Source organism: Eumetopias jubatus, unplaced genomic scaffold (assembly GCF_037043125.1).
Source record: "Eumetopias jubatus isolate StellerSeaLion01/CBP00866 unplaced genomic scaffold, mEumJub1_p1.0 scaffold_1, whole genome shotgun sequence".
Lineage (NCBI taxonomy): Eukaryota > Metazoa > Chordata > Mammalia > Carnivora > Otariidae > Eumetopias > Eumetopias jubatus.
Window position 1 is genome coordinate 211,616,789 of NW_028274807.1, and position 23,261 is coordinate 211,640,049.

A 23,261-nucleotide genomic window follows, 5' to 3' on the forward strand; every position below is an offset into this window, starting at 1 on the left:
TGACTTTACTTTTTTTTTTTTCTTAAGATTTTATTTATCTGACAGAGAGCACAAGCAGAGGGAGATAGAGGGAGAAGCAGGCTCCCTGCTGAGCAAGGAGTCCGACGTGGGACTCAATTCCAGGACCCTGGGATCATGACCCTGGCCGAAGGCAGCCACTTAATCAACTGAGCCACCCAGGCGTCTCTACTTTTTTTTTTTTTTAAGATTTTTATTTATTTATCTGAGAAAGAGAGAGCACAAGCAGGGGGAGGGGCAGAGGGAGAAGCAGACTCTGCTGAGCAGGGAGCCCGATGCAGGGCTCGATCCCAGGACCCCAGGACCGTGACCCAAGCCGAAGGCAGACGCCTAACCCACTGAGCCACCAGGCACCCCTTGACTTTAGTTACTTTAAGTAATGTTTTAGCTGGCTCCGCCCAAGAATTGGAGGTCTTGATGTTCCTTTGAGGAGGGGCCGGAATGCCATCCTTGACAGCAGATCTGAGAGGCACTACAGCTAAAGCCTGCTAGCTGCGCTTAGGAGACCTGCCATCTCTGCCTTATGGGCTTATTAACTTGTAGCAATCCCCAGGGACATGGACATCCTTTTGTCTCAGAGTACCCCAAAACACCAGCCTGGTCACAGGGACCTCCTTTTACCACAGCCCATGAAGAGGTCAGGGACTGGTCACCCCCAGCCCTTAAATCGCAGCTCCTGAAGCCCCGCCCCTTACGCTGTGCGTGAATCAGAAACCGGAAGCAGAAATGAGCTCTTGCGCGTGCGCGAGTTGGCGGCCATATCTACGCGATCCCCAGCTAGCGTCTGGGCTAGTGTTTTGCCTCAGTTCGGCGCGTCCTTCCCGGCTCGGTCTGACCAGCCCCAGGTCCGGCCTGCGGGAGGGGGAGAGGTCGGCATTGGGAGGACCGCCGCTCTGGCCGTGCCCCCTGCCCCCGCCGGAATCCAGCGCAGGGGACCTGCCCCGGCCGCGGCTCGTCCCAAACTCACTGAATCAGGAGCTCTGGGCTGCGTCCAGCAGCCGGGTTGAGTCGGCTGCAGGCTAGAGTTAGAAAACCACTCTCCTATGTAATCGGCCTTCCAAAGCATCCTTTGCTGTCTTTAAGGAAAGTAAAAGCATCCCTGCCATTCGGTCACGGGGACGAGCGCCTCCACCTCGTCTGTACGCTGGTCAGTGGATTTCGGCGTGTTCGGTGAGCACCGGGTGACATTTGCCTCAACTCCGTTCCCATCTCCCCTCCTGGTGCAGGAGGTATTTCATCCGTGAATTTTACCTTGCCTGTGGGCATCAGTTTGATACATTATACTCAAGTACATAAATGTGAACTGATTACTTAGTATCTCTGTGACCCCCTTCATCGTCGAATGCAGCTATAAATTTTAATCATTTATCTGTAGATTATTTTGAATTTCACACCGAGAGTGACATCATGTGCCATTTTCAGCGTTTTCTCTTTTATTCCTGTACCTTGCATTCTTTTTTATTTATTTAGTGTGTTTGCTAGGACCTCCACTTCAGTGGACAGACAGTACTAGAGTGGCATATAATTTACATCCTTGCCTTGTTCCTGATCCCAGACGGAATTATTCTATCATTTCAGCATTTAAATGGGATGTTTGTGGGGCGCCTGCATGGCTCAGTTAAGTGACTTTTTTTTTTTTTAAGAGAGAGCGAGGGTAGGGAGAGAGAGAATCTTAAACGGACTCCCCACTGAGTGGGGGAGCCCCACCCCGACCTCTGGGACTGGATCTCACAATCCTGAGATCAAGACCTGAAACTGGGGCGCCTGGATGGCTCAGTTGGTTAAGCGTCTGCTTTTGGCTCAGGTCATGCCTGGGATCCAGCCCCGCGTCGGGCTCCCTGCTCAGCGGAGAGTCTGCTTCTCCCTCTGCCTCTCCCCCTGGCTTATGCTCTCTTTCTCACTCACTCTCTCTCTCAAATAAAATAAAATAAAATCTAAAAAAAAAAAAAACCCAGAACCTAAATCAAGAGTACCGCGCTTAACCGACTGAGCTACCCAGGTGACCCCAGTTATAATGTCTTGGTCTCAGCTCAGGTCTTGATCACAGGGTCGTGAATTCAAGCTCTGCTAGGCTCTACATTTGGCACTGAGCCTCCTTTAAAAAAAAAAAATGTTTGCTGTAGGTGTTGTAGATGATAATTATTTTTTCCTAATTAAAGTTATTCTCCTCTAGTTCTAATTAGTTAAATGATCAGCAATGGATATTGATATAGATCGGTCACTATTTTGTATCTAAGAGGAAGAGCCATATGATCTTTTAATATTAATGTGATGATTATATTAATTGAGGATTTCATTTTTAACCACCTTTCATTCCTAGGAGGAAATGAACTTGGTTTGTGATTATACCCTCATTATTCAATTCTTGATTGTACTAAAACTTTTTTTTAAAGATTTTTATTTATTTGAGAGAGAGCATGGGGGGGGGGGTCAGAGGGAGAAGCAGACTCCCCGTTGAGCAGGGAGCCCGATGCAGGACCCAATCCTGGGACTCTAGGATCATGACCTGAGCCGAAGGCAGTCGCTTAACCAACCGAGCCACCCAGGCGCCCCTGTACTAAAACTTTGATATTATTTTGCATTCATATGTGTGAATGAGATCTTTCCTGTTTTGTTTTGAGTTGTCCTTTTTAGGCTTGGAAACACTCAGGAAAACAGTATTTTCCATCCCTACAATGGAATTATGAATCCTTTACTTATTTGGTGAACTTACATGTGAAACAATTTGTAATTCATATTTCCTTTGTGGGCATGTTTTAAACTACTGTTTTTTTTTTTTTTCTTTTCCTTTAGGATTGGATGTAATCAAGTTTTGTATTTATTTTAGATCATTGCCAGAAAGTTGTACTTCTTTCTAGCAATTCATTCAGTATATGTACATTTGCATGTATATTCTCTTAACTTTTTTGTTGTATTCTCCCTTCAACATCTGTGATTATGACTCATTCATAACTCTTTGTCTATGCTCTGTTGTTAAAATTGCTAAAGCTTTGTTGATTTCATTAGTTTTCAAAGGACACTTTGTTCATTTTTATGATTCTTTTTATTTTTTAAAAATATTAATTTTGTCCTATTTTCATTTTTCTAAACCTTTATGCTGTTCTTTTTCCATCCTTTAAGTTAATGGTTAGCCCACTCATACTGATTTTATTTTCTCTGGGAGTTGATGATATTCATATAAATATGTAAATATATGTACCACACCAACTGTGGATTTCCAGTGTTATCTGAAACACTTCTTTTAATTTTCTGCTTCTTCCCGGCCACAAAAGTAGTCCTAACTGGCTAAACATAAATGTGTATGTGCCTGTTTATCCCTGTAATGTGCTGCATTATTATGTATCATATACCACACCTGATACATTTTGTTCATTTACTGCCCTCCCTCAAATGATTATAACATCCATGTCCTTTAGGATTTTTCTGTTTTGTTCAGTGCTATATCCCCTGTGACTGTATGTAGTGGGATTGGGGTAAATATTACCTAAGTAAATATGAAATAAAGAAGCAAGAGGTAGGGGCCTTAAGGGAAGTGTCCTTGCTCAAAAAAGGGGGCTTAGAGGCACTTGGGTGGCTCAGTCATTAAGCATCTGCCTTCGGCTCAGGTCATGGTCCCAGGGTCCTGGGATCGAGCCCCACATTGGGCTCCCTGCTCCGCGGGGAGTCTGCTTCTCCCTCTCCCACTCCCCCTGCTTGTGTTCCCTCTCTCGCCGTGTCTCTCTCTGTCAACTAAATAAATAAAATCTTTAAAAAGGCGGGGGGGCTTAGTCAAGAGGAGCTCAAAGATAAAACATTTATTTATTTATAAGAGGATTATTTATTTATTTATTTCTCTCTCTCTCTCTCTCTCTCTCCAGAGAGGAGCACAGGAGAGAGACAAACAGACTTTGCACTGAGCACAGAGCCTGATGCAGGGCTTGATCCCTTGACCCTGAGATCATGACCTGAGCTGAAATCAAGAGCCAGATACTTAACCAACTGAGCCACCCAGGCGCCCCAAGATAAAACATTTAAATAGAATACTTCATTTGCCTACTTTCCATAGTGCACAGCAGGGTTCTAGGCTAGACTCTGGTAATGTTAGTAATAAAAGCCTCACTAACAACTAAATTGTAAGGTGTATGTTCAGAAATACACTCATTGGGAGTTTAGGCTTTGAAGACAAACAGGCCTGCATTCACACATCTGTCTATGTATCACACCCTGTGTTACATACACCTCAGCAGCTTTCTGACTGGGTAACATTGAGTGTATGGTTAATTGGTTCTCAGATTTCTCAACTATAAACTGGTTGTAATAATACCTGATTTGCAGAGCTTCTATGAAAGAAAAGCTCTTTGCAAGATCATTCTCACATCATGGTTGCTTAAATGGCACATTATTAATTCAGTAAAGAATGTTGCGGTTTTTTCAGTTTTAAAATATACTACTTGATCCACTGCCTGGGAAAAACTGTTGTATTTTCATTATTTTAAATTTATGTAATAGAGCTGCAGATATTACTATCGGAGATGACATGTTGCTAAGTTCACTTCAGGCATTCTTGTCCTGCTCTTCTGTACTGTGTAGGCACAATTTAGGACAAGAGTCACAGCATGGCAGTCTTCCCTGCCTCCTACATGTAGAATTCAGTCTGTTGATGCTTTTTCATAAAAATCAAGTTTCAGAGGCCCTGCAGCCCATGGAGGGGAGGGTTCAGTGGTCAGGGGCTGAGCAGTAATTCCTGTTAGCTGCCAGTGGTGCAGAAGTAAGAAATACTGGGAGTGGAGCCCCCAGAAGTTGCGTCTATAAATGCTTTTTTTGGATCTGACACAGTGTCAAAGTTATGTTTGAAGGCATTGTCTGCTGTTTTTTGTTTTTCATTATCATGGGAAAACTGACAGTTAAACTTTTTAGATTTCAATTAACTTAGAACATGGGACTTTTAACCTTTTTTTTTTTTTTTTTAATTAGCAAGGACCCCAGCAATGTTTTTTTAGCTCTAGAGGAGATAAGATTACTCCACCTCCTTACAAGATCAGTGTGTATTTGGTTGGGTGTCTTGGGGGTATGCTTTATGTCTGTGTGTGTGTGTGTGTGTGTGTGTGTGTGTGTGTGTGTGTGTGTGTTGAGGGGAGTGGTCCCTCATAACGGATATGCTGCAGCATCCAGGCTCATGAGTTGTGGAAATTGTGGGGAGACCTGGATTCTCGTGTTTTCTTTCTCCTGCCTCAGCTCTAATTTCTCAGTACTCTTGACTTTCTTCATGAAGGGAACATGGAAGAAGAAAGAAAAGTTGCAGAGTTACAGAAAAATATGACACAGGTAAGTAGGTGCTAATAATTCTCCAAAAGAATTTTCCATTCCACCAGGTCCTTGACCTCCTAATTGTTTAGAGCAGTTGTTAGCGATCTATTTCTCTGTTGGGCCACATTGTAAGTGTCTTAGGCATTGAAGGCTATAGAGTTTCTATTGCAATTAAACCACCAATTTAGTTTGAAAGCAGCCACAGACAGTACATAAACAAATGTTTTATTGTGTTCCAATAAAACTTTACCTAAGCAAGTTGTAGGCTGGATTTAGCCCATGTGCTATAGTTTGCTGACCCCTGGCCTAGAATACAATATGGCCAGCTGTGGGCCTGAGGTGAAAGTTATATTTCTGCAAGCTCCTGGGCCTCAGGTTTGTGGGAAGATAAGTAAGTAAGTAAGTAAATAAGTAAGTAAGTAAGTGTAAGTAAGTAAATAAATAAATAAATAGAAAGAAAGAAAGAAAGAAAGAAAGAAAAAGGAAAGCTTCCTATTCCTCAAGTGTGTTTTTATGCATTTAAACCTCACTTGGATTTGACCCAGTCTTTCATGTTGTGCTGAGTGCTGTGGTGGGAAAGAAGGAAGCAGGTGAAATTGTTTGTGTAACAAGAAATTGCTGGTGTCAGTGTGGAAATTAACTCATCTCTAGAGCATTTCTGTCATTTCTGCTATAGGCTCTGGACTGTCCTGGATCATAAGACTGGAAATGGTCACCATCAAACTGTGCAAGAGATAAATTTGGTGTTTTAGAAGTGTGGTTAGATACATGAGACTGGATGGGGTCAGTTAGGAAGGATGTAATGGGTAGATGTTGGGAGACCATAAAATCTTCAGAACTTCCTTTGAATTGATTCTCAGTTCCCCAGTATTAGCAACTTCATCAATCTTCCTGCACACATGGGGAGAGTGAGCACCTTTCTGAAAAGAATATATGTGGGATGTTTTAGGACTCTGTGGTCTTTGAGGATGTGGCCGTGGACTTCACCCAGGAGGAGTGGGCTCTGCTGGATTTTGCTCAGAGGAGCCTCTACAGAGATGTGATGCTGGAAAACTTTCAGAACCTGGCCTCCCTAGGTAAGAATGGCAACATTCCTTCATTTAGTTGTTTAGAAAACAATTTTACTAATTGACCTTGTTCTAGGATTTAGGCTGAGGAATTGGAATGAATTGGTAAATAAGACCGACATGGTCACAGACCCCAAGGAACTTTAAGTCTAGTGGCTTTACCATGAAAATAAACATCTGTGTAGTGAACTGCCTTTTTCTTTTTCTTGTGGTTAAAAGCCTTGAGGCTTATTAAGTGTTAAAAGTGCTGACATAGACTTCAGGGGTCACTTTGGGCCTTAGGGAGGTTTGTGGTTTGGGTCCTTATGAGAATTTTAATGATGTCAATGGTCTTTACTCAGAAACATACATGTAAACAAGGTGGGGGGGTTATTACTCAGTGCAGGGAGGGAGAACATATGACATGGGAAGCTGTGGTGTGTCTCAGAAAGAAAGTGTTAAAAAGTACATATTATAGGGTTTGTACTTTGGGTGAGTGATTTGGGGATGGTCTGTGGAAGTAGGCTGTATTGGTTTCCTAGGCCTTTCATAACAAAGTACCACAAACTGTGGCTAAAAACAGCAGAAACTTATTTTTTCACATTTCTGGAGACTGGAAGTACAAACAAGGTGTCAAGTAGGACCATGCTCCTTCTGAAGGCTCTATGGGAGAAATCTCTCCTTGTCTCTTCCTAGCCTCTGGTGGTTGCCAGCAATACTTGGCGTTTCTTGGTTTGCAGTGATATCATTCTTTTTTTTTTTTTTTTAAGATTTTATTTTTAGGTGATCTCTACACCCAACGTGGGGCTAGAACCCACAACCCTGAGATCAGGAGTCGCATGCTCTACCGACTGAGCCAGCCAGGTGTCCCATGCAGCTAGATCATTCTAATCTTTGCCTTTGTCCTCACATGGCCTTTTCCCCTTTGTCTCTATGCCCCTCCTTATAAGGACACTAATCAATGGACTTAAGACCCACCCTAATCCAGTATAACTCCATCTTTACTTGATTATGGCTACAAAGACCCTATTTCCAAATAAAGTAACATTCTGAGCTTTCAAGTGAACATGACATTTTGTTTTGACACACTTACTTTTTTTTAGAGCAGTTGTAGATTCACAGCAGATGTGAGTGGTAGATACAGAGACTTCTGCTCCCACATAGGTAGAGCCTCTTCCACTATCAGCATCTCCTACCAGAGTGGTACATTTGTTACAATTGATGAACCTGAATCGACACATCATCATCACCCTGAGTCCATAGTTTATGCATTAGGATTCACTCTTGGCGAAGTCATTCAACACAGAATACATTCTGTGGCTTGGGCAAATATGTAGTGGTATACATCATTATAGTATCATTTAGAGTAATTTCACTGTCCTAAAAATCCTCTTTGCCTCATCCGTTCATCTCCTTCCTCGCTAACCTGTGGCAACCACTGATCTTTTTACTGTCCCCATAGTTTTGGCTTTTCTAGAATGTCATGTAGTTGGAATCATATGGTATATAGATTTTTCAGTGGTTTCTTTCACTTAGTAATATGCATTTATGCCTCTTTAATGTCTTTACATGGCTTGATAATTCATTTCTTTTTAATTCAGAATAGTATTTCGCTGTCTGGTGTACCGCAGTTTTATTCATCCATTCACCCTCTGAAGGATATCTTAATGCTTTGTAATTTGGGGCAGTTGTGAATAAAGCTGCAGTAAAACATGCATGTGCAGGTTTTTGTGTGGACGTGTTTTCAGCTCCTGTGGGTAAATTCCAGGGAGTGTGATTGCCTGATCATATGGTAAGATTAGTTTTGTGAGAAGTTGCCAAACTGTCTTCCAGAGTGCTGTACCATTCCGCATTCCCCCCAGCAGTGAATGAGAGTTCCTGTTCTACAGCCTTGCCAGCATTTGTTGGTGTCAGTGTTCTGTATTTTAGCTGCTCTCATAGGTGTGTGGCGGTTTCTCATTGTTTTAATCTGCATTTTCCTGATGACATATGGGACTATCTCTTCATATGGTGTTTTCCTCGAGGAATTTCCTTGTTTTGCATTTTACATTTAGGTCTTTGATCCATGTGATCCATTTTGGGTTGATTTTTGTGAAGAGTGTAAAAGTCTGTGTCTAGATTAATTTTCTTGCACGTTGATGGCTAGTTGTTTTGGTCTCTGTTGAAAAGACTTCTTCGCGTATTGCCTTTGATCCTTTGTCAAAGATCCGCTGACTGTGTTTATGTAGGTCTATTTCTGGGCTCTCTATTCTGTTTCATTGATCTGTTTGGACATATATTTTCAAGGGACACTGTTCGACCCAGTCCAGGTGGTCACTTTAGATTGGATGCTGATAAAAAGAGGTAGAAATTTTATTATTGAGTATTTTATGGGTGGCACAGTCACTTTTTTGGGGGGGTCATCCTTAGATTAAATTATGTAGTGGCCTTATTTTGTTTAATTTTATCATGGTCTCAGAGTAATCTTGTTTAAGATTGGTATTCTGTGAGATTATTAATGTGCAATAGGAGAACAAAATGTCCTGGCTATATCAAACCAGCTTCTAATATTAATATTGAAGTTTAGATAATATCACATCAGTTCTAGAAATCAGAGGCTGTGTCATTGTCTTTGTCATTGTCTACTCCCCCATTCTGCTCCTGCTTTAAAAAAACTTTTGACAAACATTTTGTAGAAATTCAATTTGCTCTTGCCCATTATTACAGTATCAGAAGGGCAAAATTTTGACCCTGTCTCATGGAAATGTTTATGGTTCCTCATTATTTTCCGTCATGATAAGCCTTTCTGCATTAACAGGGTATCCACTGCAGACACCATATCTGATCTCCCAGTGGAAACAAGAGGAGGACCTGGAGACAGCGGAAAGAGGACCTATCCAGGGGGAGCACCAGGAAGGCAAGAAACCTTGGGAGAAACTGTTCTGGTTGGGGGATATTATGTTTGGAAAAATCAAATAAAAGCAAAACAAAACTTTGTTTTGTTTGAGGGGTGTGATCTTCTAGATACCTTAGATTACTATTTTGAGTTTTTATCAGTATTCTCACACTTTCCTTGTTCTTGGGAAAGACGGTCCATATTTCTTCTTGTAAGTTAGTATTTGGTCATTTGCATTTTAGGAAGGAACTGGTTCCTTTTTGTTTTGTTTTCCTTTTTAAGTTTTATTTAAGCAATACAACCCGCATAGGGCTCAAACTCATGAGCCCAAGATCAAGAGTTCCATGCTCTTCTGACTGAGCCAGCCAGGTGCCCTTTGTTCTCCTAATAATACCTTATTTGTGTTACTATCAGTCTCAGTCTTCATGGAATTATTTCTTGCTTACCATTTTGACCCTTGTGTATATTACCAAAGTCCTGAAACAGCTATGTTGCCAGAAGTCCTTTTCCTTATAGGTGCCTCTGCCTTTTTGTTTCAGGTTTTGAGATCCAACTTAAAACTAATGAATCAGTAGCTCCACAAGATATTTATGGACAGAGAATATCCAGTGAACAGAAAATAGTAAGATTCAAAAGGAATGATTCTTGCTCATCCATTTTACACAAAAACTGGGAATACCATGGTATTTGTTATCAGAACAAAAACCATGAGAGACATTTGAGGTGAGTGCCATTCAAAAAAGAAAAAGCATGCCTCGAGAGAGAATCTTAAAATGTCATAAAACTTAAAAAATGTGTACCTAGAACTTGGTCAAAAATTGTGATTTCATAAAGAATTTTTCCAAGATTTTTCCCCCCCAAAAATGACATTGAGATCTTCAATGTTTGAAACATAGTTCAATTATAAGCAATTACCAGAAAAATTGTATGTCAAAAAAACCTCAGTGATAATATTGGCTATTGTAGACCCTTCTGTGAGGACTTTGAACTTGTAACTTGACTGGGCAGAAAATGTAGTCACTGAACATGATAAAATTATATTTATTACTAATAATGTGCTTTTATTTTTAAAAGAAGTCCAGTTGTGGAGAACATCTATGAATGTAATGAAGAAAATTGGTGTGGACAAGACTTCGGCCAAATTTCACATCTTAATATACTCAAGAGAACTACTGAAGTGAAGTCCTATGAATGCCACGAGTGTAAAATGGCCTTCACGGATCATTTATCCCTTAAGAATCACATCAGGTCTCACACTGGAGGCAAACCCTATCAATGTAAAGAATGTGGGAAAGCTTTCCATTTTCTTGCTTGTTTTAAGAAGCATGTGAAAAATCCCACTGAAGGGAAACCTTATGAATGTAAAGAATGTACAAAAACCTTCGGTTGTTCTTCCTTCTTTAGGGCACATATGAAGATTCACACTGGAAAGACAAGCTATGAATGTAAGGAATGTGGAAAAACCTTTAGCTGTTCTTCATCCCTGACAGAACACAAAAGGATTCACAGTGGAGATAAGCCTTATGAATGTAGGGAATGTGGGAAGGCATTTAGTTGTTCTTCCTCACTCTCCAAACACAAAAGAATTCACAGTGGAGATAAGCCATATGAATGTAAGGAATGTGGGAAAGCCTTTAGTTCTTCCTCTCACCTTATAATACATATAAGAATTCATACTGGAGAGAAGCCTTACGAATGTAAAGAGTGTGGGAAGGCCTTCAGCGAGTCCTCAAAACTCACTGTACACGTCAGAACACACACAGGAGAGAAACCCTATAAATGTAAGGAATGTGGGAAAGCCTACAACTGTCCCTCCTCCTTAAGTATCCATATGAGAAAACACACTGGAGAGAAACCCTATGAATGCCTGGAATGTGGAAAAGCCTTCTATCTTCCCACTTCCCTTAATACGCATGTGAAAAATCAAAGTAGAGAGAAACCCTATGAATGTAAGGAATGTGGAAAAGCCTTTAGTTGTCCCTCATCCTTCAGAGCACACGTGAGAGATCACACTGGAAAGATACAATATGAATGTAAGGAATGTGGGAAGGCCTTTAGCCGTTCCTCATCCCTCACTGAACACTTAAGAACTCACACTGGAGAGAAGCCTTATGAATGTAAAGAATGTGGGAAAGCCTTTATTAGTTCCTCCCACCTTACAGTACATATAAGAACTCACACTGGAGAGAAACCTTATGAATGTAAGAAATGTGGCAAAGCCTTTATTTATCCCTCAGCTCTGAGGATCCACATGAGAACACATACTGGGGAGAAACCTTATGAATGTAAGGATTGTGGGAAAGCCTTTCGTCATTCTTCATACCTTACTGTCCATGTGAGGACGCACACTGGTGAGAAACCCTTCGAATGTCTGGAATGTGGGAAAGCCTTCAGTTGTCCCTCATCCTTTCGAAGACATGTAAGAAGCCACACTGGAGAGAAACCATATGAATGTAAGGAATGTGGGAAAGCCTTTGTGTGTCCTGCCTACTTTCGAAGACATGTGAAAACTCACACTAGGGAAAACGTATAAATGCTGTGAAATGTGGGAGCGTCTGCAAGGCGTTTTCACCTCATAGCATATCTGGAACGTTGTGGAGATGGGCCATGAATGTAAGAAAGCAAGAAAGTGTTGCTTATCTGTTTGAGGACTTGAGAACTCACAGCTAAGAGAAGCCTGTGTCCATACACCTTGTGGGAATGCCTTTGTGAATGTCACTTCCGGCGTGTAAGAAAATTCACACAAGAAGCACAGATCAGGGCCTCACCTGTAAAGTGGACTGCTGGCTCATTGATACTCGGTTTCTGTTTTCTGATACGAATATTTAAGGTGATAAATTTTCCTCTAATACCTTTTCAGCTCTGACCACATTTTATTATAGGTACTTTTATTTTGGCCAAGATGTAAATGTTCTTTACGTTATAAAATCTTTTGGACCCATAGGGGATTCAAGGTGTTTTTCAAATGAAGGCAGGAGTGATCTTTTTTTTTTAATTAGTATCTAATTAATACTCATTGTTCTCCAGGTGTGCAGTATCACACCTGTTATGGTATCAACACTTTGGTATTTGTCATTTCTTTTGTAATTTCTTCCTTGTAATTGGTCATTTCATTTTGATCTAGTTATGGCAGATACTGGAACTTGCCTACCCAATTTTTTTTCCTTTTTTTTTTTTAACTAAACCTAAAGTTTTTCAGGTTATCGGTTTTTATTATTAGAAGCTTTTTCTGTCTAATAAGCCATTTCAACAGAAATTAATAAGGGCAAGTTCTCAAAAGAAGAGTCGCATCTAATATGTTGTTTTTATATTTTCTCTGTCCTTGCTCATGGCTAGGAATTGGACCCAGTGTTTTGAGTTTAAAAAGGGACCTTCTGACAAGAAAGCTAGAAGTAGAGTTGGTTCAGCTGGCTTGTGTGTGTTAATTTGGACATGGTTGGGATTCCATTTCTCAGAATCATTTCCCTATCCAGTCCCAGGTTAGAGTTGTCTGAAACAGAGTTTGCGTGAGAATTGGAAGGCAGCGGGAGAAAGCTATTATTCTTCATTTAGTGGGTCCATAGGATGGAGACAGATACATAGGGGCATGGTGAGCTTCAGTGTCCGGCTCATTTTCCTGATGATCGGACCCACCAATCAATACTAGCTTGAAACAGAACATTAAATGCTTTTACTTCAGTAAAGTCAGAGGCAGCAGCTCCATAGACCTTTCCATAAGTTCCTCCATCACGGTCATACACAGCTTCTTAGGTTTTCTGGCAAGTTCCAGCATTGTCCTTTTGCTGATCTGACAGTCCCTCTGGCACGTCAGCCGGCTCTATAGAGGTGGCCCCATTTTGGAGCAGGATTGTTATCTGTGTATAGTGCAATCCCACCGTGTCACTTTGCTCAAGGGGAAAGACATCCGTGCAAGTCCACTGGCATCTCCAGCAAGAAGGGCTGTGGGCAGTAAGGAAAATTAGGTATCAGTGAGGTGAGCATCAGACAGGCATCATCCTATTTTAGTGGAGGAAGATTTATATTTGACACCTTCAGATTTTTCTGCTTTTTTATTTGAGAAAGATGAAAGTTCTTTGGTTTGTGCTTCTTCAGGTACATCTGGCTACACTTTTCCCTTCCATTATATTTCCCCTTTATTTCAAAAGTAGACCTATGCCACTTTCCCTTCATCATTTTCTGCTGTTTTAATAAAGCATATATATGCTACTGTGCACGACATGTGCTAATTTTAAGTGTACAGCTTGATGAAATTTCACTTGTACATACCCGGGTAAACAGAACATTCCCAGGATTCCAGAAAGTTTATTTATCTGCCTTCTCGATAATTGCTCCACAGAGGAAACCACAATTTGACTTTTATTCAGTTCATTAGGTTTGCTTCTTCTTGATCTTCTTGATCTTTATGTAAGTGCTTAAATACAATATGTACAGTTATATGTTTGACTTCTTTTCTCAGCATGATGTCTGGTTTGCCTTTTAATTGCTCCTTTTACTGACTTATTTCTCTTGGTATATGTTTTGTTTGTAGGAATGGGATCACTGACTCATAGGGTAGACTTTGGCTTTGGTTTTAATAGGTATTCCAGTTTTTCAAAAAGGTGGATTCCACCTATCATCCTAAAAGCAGTGCATGCAAACTCCAGTTGTGCCACCTAGTTGGCCAGCCCTTTCTGATCCTAGGCATCCGGCAGAGGACATGGTAGTATCCTGCTTTGGTTTCAGTTTGCAGTTACCTGATACGTAGTGATGGTAAATGCTTTTTTATGTGCTTATTGGCGATTTGGATATCTTTTATGAGGGCACCCTGTTGAAGCATTTCACCCATTTTTGTTTCCTTTTTTATTTGAAGGGTTTCCTTCTAGTTACTGTCTTCTTTTGTGTGTATGTGTATCTCTGTGTCTAGTTACATACACATACATAAAACCATGTGTTATAGATCATGTATTCATAACTTAACATAGATCATATATACATATATTGCAGGTAACTTTTCCCCACCTCTGGCTCGTTTTTTCACTCTTCTCGTATGTATAAGCTATAAAGGGAATTTATGGGTTTGATTATTGAAGAAGTCCTTCGGGGATGGCTGGGATCCTGGGGCTAAAAAGCTGTTATCTGGATGAGTTCAGTGTCTGTATCTTGGCTCTGTATCTTCTTACATTTAGCTCTTCTTCCTGGCAGGCTATTTTTCTCTACCATAGTTCCCAGAAGATCCAGGCTGCTTTCTTTCTAGGTTGAAGTCTCAGGAAGAAAAGAGCGATGGTCTTTTTGAACAACTCCAATATGATCCTTATAATAGAATCTGATTGGCTCACTTGCTAATAGTTATCTAATCACTGTGGCCAAAGGAATGTAATACTCTGATTTGTTTAGGACTGACTCCTGTGTTCATCCAGAAACCAGAGTAGGGTTGCACCGAGTCAGAGTGTGATGTGTACGGAGAGGGGAGGAGGCAGCAGGGGGCAAGTGGGGTAATATGGTCAGCTGGCATGTTGTGCTTACTAGGGTCTTAGCAACAGGAGGGAACTGAAGTCTGGCAACTCACCAGGGGCTGAGTAGTTCCAGAAATCCTTTCAGAAAGGTTAGATGCCATCTGTTAACATATCTTCAGATTGCTAAAGGTGGCTTCTCCACCTTTATGTTGCTTTGCGGTACATTTAGAAATCTGGTAGTGAGAGACTTAAAACATTTTTATTCTTTAAGATTGTCCTGCCTTCTCTGTTCCTCATTTGTTTCTATATTATTTTTAGAACTTCCTTATCAGTTTTCACAAATATGCTGAGAGTGTGTTTGGAATTGCCTTGACGATGCCATTACCTGAATGAAATTGACATCTTTACAAGATCGAGTCTTCCAATTAAACATAATATAGTCATCCATTTACCTAGGTTGTCTTTAATTTTTCTCAACAGTGTTTTGTAGTTTAATTATAGAGGACTTGAATATCTTTGTTTAATTTATTTCTAGGTATGTGGTATGTTTTGCTTTGTAAATATATTTATTTCCTGTTTAATTTTTTAGCTAGCATGAATTGTGATTTTGTACATTGATCTTTTTATCCAGTGACATTTATAAATTAAATTATTATTACTTGAATTATTCAAATAGTTTGTGGATTGTTTTGGATTTTCTGTGTACAATCCTGTCAATAACAAAAGGAATTCTTACTTGATTTCTAAACTTTATCTTTTTTTTTTTATTTTGCCTCATTGCTTTACAGTGATGAATAGAAATGATGAATATGAACATCTTTGCTCTGTTCCTGATCTTAGGGGGAAATGTTCAATATTTCATAAGTATAATAATAGCTGTAAGTTTTTCATAGATTACTTTTAAAAATGAAGAGAATTGTTTTATTCCCGGTTTGCCAAGTTTTTTTTTTTTTCATTGTTGTGAGTGAATATTTTATCCAGTGCCTTCTCTGCATGTATCATGGTCTTAAAAAAAAATCCTTCAGTTTGTTAATGTGAATTATTACATTCCTTGATTTTCAGATGGTAAAACATGTCTTCCTGGAATAAACCACACTTGGACATGGTATATATTGGCTAATTAGCCTTCTCATTTTGCTAGATTAAGTATATGACTTTCAAAAAATTATTCCTGTGTCTGTTAATTAGAGGTTTGTCTTGTAATTTTTTGTCACGTACTTGTCTGTGTTTTGTGTCAAGTTTATATTGCCCCATAAAAGGAGTTGGAAACTGTTATGAAAGACTTTCTATAAAATTTGAACGAGTTAGTCCTTATATGTTTGGAACAATTCACTAGTGAATCTGTCTTATGGGTTTTCTTCACAGAAAGCTTTTGTAAGATAGTTTCACTGGTGAAACTATATATATAGATAGATTATTCAGGTTTTTTTATTTGTTCTTGTGTTAGTTTTGCTAAATTGTATCTGTCCATTCCATAACTTTTCAAACGTGTTGGCATAAATTTTATTCACAATATCCTGTAATTCCCTTTTTTTTTTAAAGATTTTATTTATTTATTTGAGAGAGAGAATGAGAGATAGAGAGCACGAGAGGGAAGAGGGTCAGAGAGAGAAGCAGACTCCCTGCTGAGCAAGGAGCCCGACATGGGACTCGATCCCGGGATTCCAGGATCATGACCTGAGCCGAAGGCAGTCGCTTAACCAACTGAGCCACCCAGGTGCCCGTCCTGTAATTCCCTTTTAATGTCTGAAAACTCACTATATCCCCTTTTCATTTCTGATATTGGTAATATATATGTTCTCTTCCTTTTTCTTCATCCTGTTAGGGATTTAGATATATTAATTTTTTCCAAGAACCAACTTTATTCTGCCTTCTGATTATTTAATTTTTGGTTTTATTCCCTTCTATTCTATTGGGTTTAATTTAATTCTAGCTTTTGGGGTAGATGCTTATATCAGTGCCTGTCTCCTGCTATGCCCAGTCTGCTTATAAACCTATCCAATCAGAACTTTCTACCATTCACATTATCAGTAGCAATGTGCTCAAGATATATGCAGAAAAATACTGTTTATGTGCCTATTGTCTTAAGGTCACAGGGCTTCCTTGGTGGAATGGGAAGAAAACTGGACTGGGAGTCAAGACACCTGATGGTTTTCACTTTCCAACTCTACCTCTGTGATTTTAGAAAAGTCACTTAAGCCTTCTGGTCCTGAGTTTGTGTGTGTATGTGTGTTTAAAATGTTTTTTTTTATGAAATAATTATAGATTCACAGTAATCTGTGAAAATATATGTATGGGGAAATTCCATGTATCCATCACTCAGTTTTCCCCAGTGGAAATCCAAGAGCTTATTCAAATTTTGCCAGTTTGAGATGCGTGTATGTGTATGTGTGTGTGTGTGTGTGTGTGTGTGTGTGTGTGTGTGTGTTTCTTCGCAGTTTGAACATGTGTAGATGAATGGACCTACTACCATAATCAGAATACAGAATTGTTCCATCACCCAAAAGAACTCTTGGGCGCCTGGGTGGCTCAGTCGGTTAAGCATCTGCCTTCAGCCCAGGTCATGATCCCAGGGTCCTGGGATCGAGCCCACATCGGGCTCCTTGCTCAGTGGGGAGTCTCCTTCTCCCTCTGCCCCTCCCCCTGCTTGTGCTCTCTCTTGCTATCTCTCAAATAAATAAAAAGTAAAAAAAACAAAAACAAAACCTCTTTAGTTACTTGGTATTCAGACCCAAACCTCTCCATCAATAGCCCTAACAACTACCAATATGTTCTCCATCTGTATAATTTTGGTTTTTTTTCAAGAATGTTATGTAAAGAAACCATATAGTAGGTAACCTTCTGGAAACAGACTTTTTTTTCACTCAGCATAATCCCCTTGAGATACATCCAAGTTGTTGTGTGAAGCTGTGTCCTATTTTTATTGCTAAGATTTTTTTTAAATAAAGATTTTTATTTATTTATTGAGAGAGAGAGAGAATGGTAGAGAGAACATGAGAGGGAAGAAGGTCAGAGGGAGAAGCAGACTCCCTGCTGAGCAGGGAGCCCGATGCAGGACTTGATCCTGGGACTCCAGGATCATGACCTGAGCTGAAGGCAATCGCTTAACCAACTGAGCCATCCAGGCACCCTATTGCTAAGATGTTAACAATGGGTTTTCTTGAGGTGCTTTTCCTCAAGTTAGGTTCCCTTCTTCCTAGTTTGCAGAGTTAAAAAAAAAATCATGAATATAGGTTTTGGGTTTTGTCAAATGCCTTTTCTGCATCAATTGATATGATCATAGCCTGCTGATATGGTGGATCACACTGATTTTCAGATAATGGACCAGCCTTTCACATCTGGAATACATCTCCAGTCATGGTGTGAAAATCTTTTTATACATTGCTGGATTCAATTTACTAATAATTGCTTTTTGTTATTTTCCTCAATTATAAAATATAAGGCTAATATATTTTTAAAAATCTGTATCGTGTTAACAATAGATAAGGAACAAGAAATAAATTTTTGTATTTAAGGCAGATATATTATCAACATTGGCCATAAATCAAAGTCATTCAGTACCATCAGATGCATATAGGAGATGCTACTGGAGTGGCTGGGGTGGGGGGCAGGGATCACGTCATTTCTGTGGGATCAGAAACACTTCCTTCACTGCCCCAAGTTTTTAGACTGTGGAAGAGTTTAGAGGACGAAGGTTTGATTCAGAGATGATTTGAAGAGAAGGGGGCTGGCTTGGTTTTATATAAAGAGAAGAGGTAAAAAATAATATTTAACACTTAATGAGCTTTTATTCTGTGTCATTCAGTTTTGACGTCCATGTATTAACTTATTTGATCAGCACAAAATTTTATGAGGCAGATACTTATATCAACATAATACACATGGTGAAATAGATTCACAAATGAGCCCAGAATTACATAGTATGTGGTGGAACTATGAATCCAGAACTCAGGCTTTTTTCTTTCTTTTTTTTTTTTTTAAGATTTTATTTGTGAGAGAGCGAGAGGGGCAGGCAGGCAGAAGAAAATGCAGGCTCCCCGCTGAGTAGGGAGCCTGATTTGGGACTCAATCCCAGGACCCTGGGATCATGACCCAAGCCGAAGGCAGGCACTTAACCGACTGAGCCCCCAGAACCCAGGCTTTTTAATACTACACTCTACTGCCTCCAGGGATCAAAGCATTGTGAAGAGTCAGGACAGGCAGGATTGGGTGTGGTTGAATGGGGAACTCATAGGGTTAGGTGGGGCTGTGGGCAGCATTCTGGTGTAAGCCTCACTTAGCATCTTTTAGGCAAGCACCAAGTATCTTCTCAACCATCTGTATCATATGGCTCCCTGTGTTATGGAAGGAGTGTGGTTACCAGGGAAGAAGAGAATCCAGTTAACAAAGTATGAAAGACCAAGATTGCTTTATCTTTGAAAACATCGGACACATTGTTAGCATTATATAAATATTGAAAGCTTGATTTGACCAAAAGGTTTATTGACTGATTGTGTCAGGCACTATTTGAAACACTTTATAGCTGCAATCTTAACAATGACGAGTAATTTCAGATAAAATAATTCTCGAAAACAACTAGAAACAGAATAAAAAGAGTGCTAGATAATGGAAATATACAGTTTAATTGTTTTCTAATATGGCAATATAAATCAGTTAGCAACAAATGAAACCAATAATGTCATTCAAATTAGCAAAGAAAAAAAATTACCAAGGAATAAACAACACAAGGAATTAGAAGTACTTATATTAAGAAAAGTGTGAAGTTCTCCCTGCAGACATATAAATGTACAAATATGGAGGTCTTTTCATGTTCTAGCACGGGAAATGTTAATAAGGATGCCGATATTCCTGATATTATTTCATCATCAATGCTATTTCAATAAATCAAAATTGCAATAGAATTTTTAAGTGGAAATAATCTTTACAGAAAGAACCTCCCTTGTGGGTATGTGCCTAGAGGAGGCCAAATGAACTCCCCTCTGGGAAAAGGGGGCACTCAGAGGTCACTAAGCTGGACCAAGGACACTTTTTCCTCCTATGGTTCTCCACGATTGTGAAGTCTTCAGGGAGCGGAGTTCATGGACCAGTTCAGCTAATTATGAGCTCTGCATCCACATCTCCAGGCCACAATTCCATAATCAGCCTGTGTTTCCGGCCTTCCAGGCTGCCACTCCCTGTCTAGTGGGCTTCATACCTGTGTCTCCTCCCAGAGTAGTAGCCTCCACCAGGAGGCCTGGCCTGAGTCTGTCTGTCTGCCATTCCTGGGGACAGAGCCTCAGCCATTGTTGCTCACCAGGCAGGAGAGGGGCAGCCCCCTTCCTCCTTGCTCATGCAAAGTCACAGTGCAGCCAGTGAGCGCCATGGGCGACAGCGGATGGAGGAGGGACTCGGGGAGCATTGTTTCCTTATTGTCAGGCAAGCAGGACATTTGGGTTAGACAGATGGTAGGGTACCAACATGCAAAGTTTTCCCTCCATGCACTGCGAAGTTTATGTTCTTGGTTCTAGTGAGAGTCTAAGAACCCTCATTCAGAGTTCTTTCCTCCCACACTGGTTCTAGCTCTATAATGGCAGGAAACCGGTCTCTGAACTATCACTGAGCACTCCAAAATCATGAAGTGATGAGGATGATGAAGACCTTATGCATGATGTCATTAACTTTCATTGGCTTCCTACACGGCAGGCTCTGAGCTAAGTGTTCTGTGTAGCTTGTTTCATTTCATCTGCATAACCACCACCCTCTAAGGAAGAGGACTGCACATCATCGTCAGTTTACAGATGAATAAGGGAGCACAGCATTTAAATATAACTTGTATTAAACCGTGAGGTAAAATGGGTATGAATTCAGATTTGAATCCTCACATCCAGACTCCAGACACAGGTCATCTAGCCGTTATTCCCTCCTACCAACCCAGTCTGTCATTTCACCTGCCAGGTCACTTTGCAGGTTTCCAGTAAACCTCAACGGGGAGTAATGGGTACCACTTGCACCAGCTAGACTATGGTAATAGAACGTAGGAAGGCAGCTGAGATCAAGAGAGCGATCATAGAAGGGTCAGCCAGTTACAGTTTAGGGCATGTCTTTCTTTTTTCCCTGCTCCTACATTTTCCTTAAACAGTCTTCTTTCTCCTTCATTCTAGTTGCAAGGATTAAACAGTATAGTGGAAGCCATATATGTGATGAATGTGTATAGAAAGTTCAAAATAGATTTCAGATACTATTAATAGGCTAGTTTCATATTATTTGATTAAAATATCCTGTGATCTGAAGGTACGGATTTCCCTAGATCTTTGACGGGACATTTTATTTTGTCCTTACACACGTAGATACTGAGTGGAGGGAAATATTGAGTCTCACTCATTTCTGATTTCTCAGAGCCTAGTCTATCTTTGGCACAGAGTAGGCAACAAAAACAAAAACATGTCTGTTAAACATTAAATAGCCCCTTAATTTTTTTTTAAGATTTTATTTGACAGAGAAAGACGCAGCGAGAGAGGGAACACAAGCAGGGGGAGTGGGAGAGGGAGAAGCAGGCTTCCCGCGGAGCAGAGAGCCCGATGCGGGGCTCGACCCCAGGACCCTGAGATCATGACCTGAGCTGAAAGCAGATGCTTAATGACTGAGCCACAGGGGTGCCCCATAAATAGCTCCTTAATATTTAAGTTAACGTACAAAAACATGTGAGTTTAATCAGTCATCAAATGCATTAAAATGAGCAATTTAGGGAAAATTAGGACTCCTATATCAAGAATCTGGTAGTATTTCCATTTTCTCAGTTAATATTTGTGGCTCTAAGAACACTTAACATGAGCTCTATTCTTTTAACAAATTTTGAAGTGTTCATATATTACCGTTGACTTTAGGTACAACATGGTACCTAGAGCTTATTTGTTTTGCTTGACTGAAACTTTCTGCCCTTTGGTTAGGAACTCTCCATTTCCCCCTCCTGCCACCATTCTATTCTAACTCTTTGAATTTGACTATTTTAGATACATAAATGGAATCATGCATTATTTATCATTGTGATTGGCTTATTTCACTTAGCAGAATATCCTTAAGGCTCACCCGTGTTGTTTCAAATGACAGAATTCCCTTCTTTCTTCAGGCCAAATAGATATGTGGTGTACTATATATATAATAGTATATACTATACAAGTATAGTAGTATATATACAGAATAATAATATATATATACATTTTTGTATATATATGATTTGCATTTCTTTGATGAATAGTGATATTGAGCACCTTTTCATATACTTGTTAGCTATTTGTATATCTCCTTTGCAAAAATGTCTATTTAAGTCCTTAACCCATTCTTAAAATCAGGTTATTAGTTGTTTGTTTTTGTTTACCATCGGGTTGTAGGAGTTCCTTATATATTTTGGAGATTGACCAATTATTGGACATATGGTTTGCAAATGTTTTCTCCCATTCCACAGGTTGCCTTTTCACTGATGAGGAATCTGAAGTGCACTGATTTGCCACAGGTCTTAAATTGTTGCTGAGATCGGGTGGAATTGTGTCTTTAAATCCCATACCCTTTCTATTATCTGCGGTGCCACTCTTATATCAAGGATATTAGCACCACTCCTAGATAGCTACTCTGGACCTTCCTGGCCCCTTTCCATCGAGGCTTTCCCCTCCGTGCATAGTGCTAATTGATTAGTAGCACTCATTCTAAATTTTGAAGTTTGATGAGGAAAAAGAAAGTGTCACCTGGTCGGAGAATGTTAAATGAGATATCAACAGTAATATTAATGTATTAGGATTCTCTAGAGAAACAGACCTAACAGGATATGTATATATTTACATAGAGAGAGATTTAAGAAATTGGTTCACGTGATTATGGAGGCTTGCTAAGTCCAAATTTTGCAGGGTAGGCTAAGCAGGCAGGAAACACAGGAAGAATTGCAATTCAAGTCCAAACACAGTCTGGTGGAAAAATTCCTGCTTCCTCCAGGAGGTCAATCTTTGTATTAAAGCCTTCAACTGATTGGTTAAGACCCACCTACATTATAGAGGGTAATCTGCTTTACTCAAAGTCCACTGATCTAAATGTTAATCTCAGCCAAAAAATACTTAAAAATACTACCAGATTCTTGATATAGAAGTCCTACTTCTCCCTAGATTGCTCAGTCATCTGAATGCATTTGATGACTGATAAACTCACATTTATGTATGTTAACTTAAAAATTAAATCTGAGTTTTTTTATTAAGATGTATGAAACTTGAAAATCAGGAGTACAAGCGCTATTCCTCCTGAGAAGTGGAAGGCCTCGGACCCTACAAAGGACATTTACTTTTCCTATGTTCTTGGTCCATTAATATTAACAAGCCCTCAGAGATTGGGAGAACACAGACCAAAATTTGGTTAATTATGAGCTCTGTGCATTGAGCTTTCAAGCCCACATAACTGTAAATAATTGGCTTTTGCCCGGCAAACTTTCGGTTGGCCAGTCCCAGCACAGTTGGATCTGTATGTGTGTCTTCTCTTCCCAGAGTCACTGTATGCATCAAGGGGTCCATACCGGACTCTGTCTTCCTGCCCATCCTGAGAACAGGGCCTGAACCTTCATCACTCACAGGCATAAGAAGGGTGATG

General features: G+C 40.0%; 1 protein-coding gene and 1 non-coding gene across 4 annotated transcripts; one reads left to right on the top strand and one right to left on the bottom strand.

The window, feature by feature from the left end:
- Positions 1–796: 796 nt before the first annotated feature.
- On the top strand, positions 797–15,635 carry ZNF699 (zinc finger protein 699). 3 transcript variants are annotated; one of them, XM_028088890.2, is made up of 6 exons: positions 797–1,188; positions 5,233–5,322; positions 6,254–6,380; positions 9,148–9,246; positions 9,765–9,948; positions 10,300–15,635. In XM_028088890.2, exons 2-6 carry the CDS (start codon positions 5,275–5,277, stop codon positions 11,756–11,758), a joined length of 1,917 nt encoding a protein of 638 aa, XP_027944691.1. In that variant the 5' UTR covers positions 797–1,188; positions 5,233–5,274; the 3' UTR covers positions 11,759–15,635. The 3 variants fall into 3 exon arrangements, with proteins under 3 accessions (XP_027944691.1, XP_027944690.1, XP_027944692.1); XM_028088889.2 differs by having other exon boundaries at positions 5,270–5,322; XM_028088891.2 differs by lacking the exon at positions 797–1,188 and having other exon boundaries at positions 5,143–5,322; positions 10,303–15,635.
- On the bottom strand, positions 7,144–7,216 carry TRNAR-CCU (transfer RNA arginine (anticodon CCU)). The gene has a single exon. It is a non-coding gene; the product is annotated as a tRNA-Arg (tRNA).
- Positions 15,636–23,261: the final 7,626 nt, after the last annotated feature.